This window comes from Magnolia sinica, chromosome 11 (assembly GCF_029962835.1).
Source record: "Magnolia sinica isolate HGM2019 chromosome 11, MsV1, whole genome shotgun sequence".
NCBI classification, from domain to species: domain Eukaryota; kingdom Viridiplantae; phylum Streptophyta; class Magnoliopsida; order Magnoliales; family Magnoliaceae; genus Magnolia; species Magnolia sinica.
The window spans coordinates 85,111,085-85,114,866 of record NC_080583.1 but is presented as its reverse complement, the minus strand read 5'-3'; the positions used below and the strand labels follow the sequence as shown (position 1 = coordinate 85,114,866).

The following is a 3,782-nucleotide window of genomic DNA, read 5'->3' as shown; positions in this document are numbered from 1 at the left end:
TAATGGAAAGGTTGGATGGAAAATAAACATTACTGTGAGCCCTTGTAAGTTTTTAATGGTGTTCATTCAATCACCACTATTTCCTGTGGTGTGATCCATCTGATATTTAGATCTCTTTAATATTTTGCACCATGCTCTAAAATTATATAAAAAAACGGATGAACGACGTGGATATACAGTTGGGCCTCACGGTCCCCCATCTGATGGCCTGAGACTGTCCCTATTGAATCAATGAAATTCTTGAAAATAATGACCATCCAAACCAGACTAGAGAAAATGAACAGACCAGATCATTCCGTGAAAAAACAGTCTAAGAGAAATGGGAGAGACATGGAGCTACAATCGTGCAGTTGGCCCACTCAAGGGGCGATGGAGCCTACCCAAGCGGGAAACCAAAAGAAGAAAGAAGCACCTCTCCTCTCCATCAATCCCCTCTCTCTCTCTCTCTCTCCTTGGTTATTTGGCTTTTATAGAACACTGTCAGAAACCTAGGCTTTCTTCCCCTTTCCCCCATTCCTTTTCTTTCCATCCAAGCAATCGCCTTCTCTCCTTCTCTCCTTCTTCTTCTTCCTTGTCATGCTCTGGAACCACCACCAACACCTCCTCTCTGGTGCGTCCCAGCTAGACCTCTCTCGAGCCACCTGGCTCTGACCCAAATGCCTTCTCCTTCACCAGCACCACCTCCTCCAACCCACGCCACTGACACCCTCGATCTCATCCGCAACCACCTCCTCCCACTCATCCTCCTTACTACTCTCTCCATTAAATACTTCCAAGGTAGGTGGCAGCTTCTCCGCACCAAGCTAACCCAGCTCCAGTCCTCTCTCTCCTCCCTTTATTCCTCCCAAAACCCTCTCCTTCAAGAACATCTCCTCCCCAACCTTCTCTCCACCCTCCAAACCATCCAATCCCTTTCCGACCAATGCCTCCTCCCTTCCCTCCCCTGCGGCAAGCTCCTCATGCAGAGCAACCTCGACATGGCCTCCTCCTCCCTCTCTCTCCACCTCCATGACCTCCATCTCCTCCTCAAGTCAGGCGTCCTCCTCAATCCCAACTCCTCCGCCATCGTCCTCTCCTACCCTGGCCCCTCCTCTTCCAAAGACGACTTGGGTTTCTTCATTAGAGACCTCTTCACCCGTCTCCAGATCGGCAGCCTCGAATTCAAGAAGAAGGCCCTTGATTCCCTCATCCAGCTCCTCCACGACGACGACAAGAACTCCGTCCTCGTTGCCAAACAAGGCGATGTCGGCTACTTAATTCATCTTCTCGATGTCAACAATCAGTCTTCGATCCGGGAACAAGCCGTCGCCGCAGTCTCAGTTCTTGCCTCCGCGTCCGAATCTTCAAGGAAGATTGTTTTTGAAGAAGGGGGTTTGGGTCCTCTGTTGCGTCTGCTCGAGATTGGTTCGATGCCTGTCAAGGAGAAGGCAGCAGTAGCGATTGAGGCGATTACTGCTGACCCAGAGAACGCTTGGGCAGTCTCCGCTTACGGCGGTGTCCCGACCCTGATAGATGCATGCCGATCAGGTTCACCGGTTATGCAGATGCATGCTTCTGGGGCGATGAGGAATGTCTCTGTGGTTGAAGATGTCAGGGTTACAATGGCAGAAGAGGGGGCAATTCCTGTTCTTGTTGATCTCTTGATTTCTAGTGGGGCTGTGATGCAGGGAAACGCAGCGCACTGCCTTTGGATCCTTGCATCTTCAGGAGAGGAATTTCGGGTTTGTATCGTGCAGGAAGGTGGGTTGCAGAGGCTTCTGCAATTGGTTCAAGAACCCCCAAATCCAGATACCATCGAGTATGCGCTGCGGGCAATCTACGCACTTTTGTCATCGGCCCCAACAGCAAAGGCCTTATCTTCTTCCACTGGATTTGTTTCTCAGCTCGGGGAGCTGATCAAGCAGGGAAATGTGGGTCTGCAGCAGATTTCAGCATCTTTGATCTGTAATCTATCATTGAGTGATGATCGCAAGCGGGCCATTTCCGGGTGCATGGCAACGCTTGTGAAGATGCTGGAATTGGCAAAACCGGTCGGGATGCAGGATGTCGCTGCCCGGGCATTGGTCTCCTTGCTGTCCGTCCGGTCAAATCGGAAGGATTTCGTGAAGGAGGAGAAGAATGTGATGAGATTGGTGCAGATGTTGGATCCGAAGAATGAAGGGGTGTGTAAGAAGTATCCAATTTCGGTTGTTTCCGCACTCACAGCTGGAGGTAGTGGAAGCTGCCGTAAGAGGCTGGTGGCTGCGGGAGCATGCCAGCATTTGCAGGTGCTTGCAGACATGGATGTTGCTGGAGCAAAGAAGGTGCTGCAGCGACTGGCCGGAAGCCGTCTCAAAAACATCTTCAACAGGACTTGGAGAGAGTAATCCGATCAAACAAACTAACCCCACAAAGGTAAATAAGAAAAAAAAAAAAAAAATCTATTTTATTGGTTTTTTTTTTTTTTTTTAAAAGTTAGAATTCACCTATTTTAGGCAATGTTAATGAAAGGAAGATAGATTGAAAAGAAGAAGAAGAAGAAGAAGAAATAAAAAGGGGGAAAAGGTAAAAGAAGATTGTAATTGGTCCAAACAAAATGGCGTTTTTAATCAGTCCCAAAGATACAGGTGGGGCTCGGCCCACATATCAGTTGATACTTACTGTTCATTTGGTGGGGTCTTATTACGGTTGGTTGATCTTAACTATTCATGACGTTTGAGTGGACCATCTAGCCAGAGGTGGTCCATATCATAACAGTAAGCATTCATTCAGTTGTGGTGCATATCATAGCCTGGCAGTGTGGCTATGATTTTGTATGGTAGAGATGTTGGGGCATGACCCATTCATGATGGGACCCTCCTTACCAACAATCTGGATCTTTGGAAGGTGGGGCCAATGTACACAGTTACAGTTGCTGGTGGGACCGGAAAACGCCATTTTGCTTGAGCACATGACTGTATGTTCCCTTGTTCATTTTGTGTCCTGACCCGGTTGCAGTTTTATTTACTTATTCTCTTGGGTGTTGCACTGTATAGAGAGAGAGAGAGAGATTGGAAATTGGACGTTTTGATGATGATAGAATGGGTTGCAGGTATTCGTTGGATTTCTAACCGTCGGAGGCAAGAAGAGCACCAAAGACTTGTTTACTATAATACTTGGGATTTTTATATATATTTATTATTATTATAATACAAGAAAGAAAAAAGAAGAGGAGATTACAGACTGTCCACAAAGAATAAGAGTTTCTACTGCTAATATTATATATGACTTAATAGAAGCATGGATGCGGGTTTTTAGGGAGTATCCTGTTTTTTTTTTTTTTTTCCCTTTCTTTTCACTGTAATTGTTTGACTTTTCCAGCTGTAGAAGAGGAGGTAGTAGAGAGACATAGAGGGACTTGCTGTTGGTGTTTTTGTTGTTGTTGTTGTTGTTGTTGAGGTGGTGGTGGATTTTTACTATGGTAAATCGTGTGTGGTTTGTTAATGTACATTGAAGAAGTGGCTCTTGTTTGATCATGTAAAAGAGTCTTTAAAAAAAAAATCAAATAGCCATGTTTTTTTGTTTGGCTAGCGAAGGACTTGTGTTTGTGTGTAGTATGCCTCTCTCTCTCTCTCTCTCTCTCTCTCAATTTTTGTGTGTGGTTTGATTAGTCTGGTGTTGTGGGGTTACTAGTCATGTGGCCATTTGTCTGGTCTGCTAGGTTCTTTCTTGGCAATGATGTGGATGAGCTTTGATGATGTTGATGCCAGAAAAGGTTGTATAGCTGTGCTGGCCCTGCCTCTGGATTCTATGCAGTATTTTAT

At 46.1% G+C, this 3,782-nt stretch overlaps 1 protein-coding gene across 2 annotated transcripts; it reads left to right on the top strand.

Annotated features, from left to right (window-relative positions):
• Positions 1-368: 368 nt before the first annotated feature.
• On the top strand, positions 369-3,553 carry LOC131219605 (protein ARABIDILLO 1). Of its 2 annotated transcripts, none has more exons than XM_058214846.1 (2): positions 369-2,394; positions 3,340-3,553. In XM_058214846.1, exon 1 carries the CDS (start codon positions 657-659, stop codon positions 2,364-2,366), a length of 1,710 nt encoding a protein of 569 aa, XP_058070829.1. In that variant the 5' UTR covers positions 369-656; the 3' UTR covers positions 2,367-2,394; positions 3,340-3,553. The 2 variants fall into 2 exon arrangements, with proteins under 2 accessions (XP_058070829.1, XP_058070827.1); XM_058214844.1 differs by having other exon boundaries at positions 371-2,394; positions 3,071-3,553.
• Positions 3,554-3,782: the final 229 nt, after the last annotated feature.

What these genes read in the sequence shown, in the direction of transcription:
- LOC131219605 (XM_058214846.1), top strand. Translation starts at nt 657, where the DNA reads ATGCCTTCTCCTTCACCAGCACCACCTCCTCCAACCCACGCCACTGAC.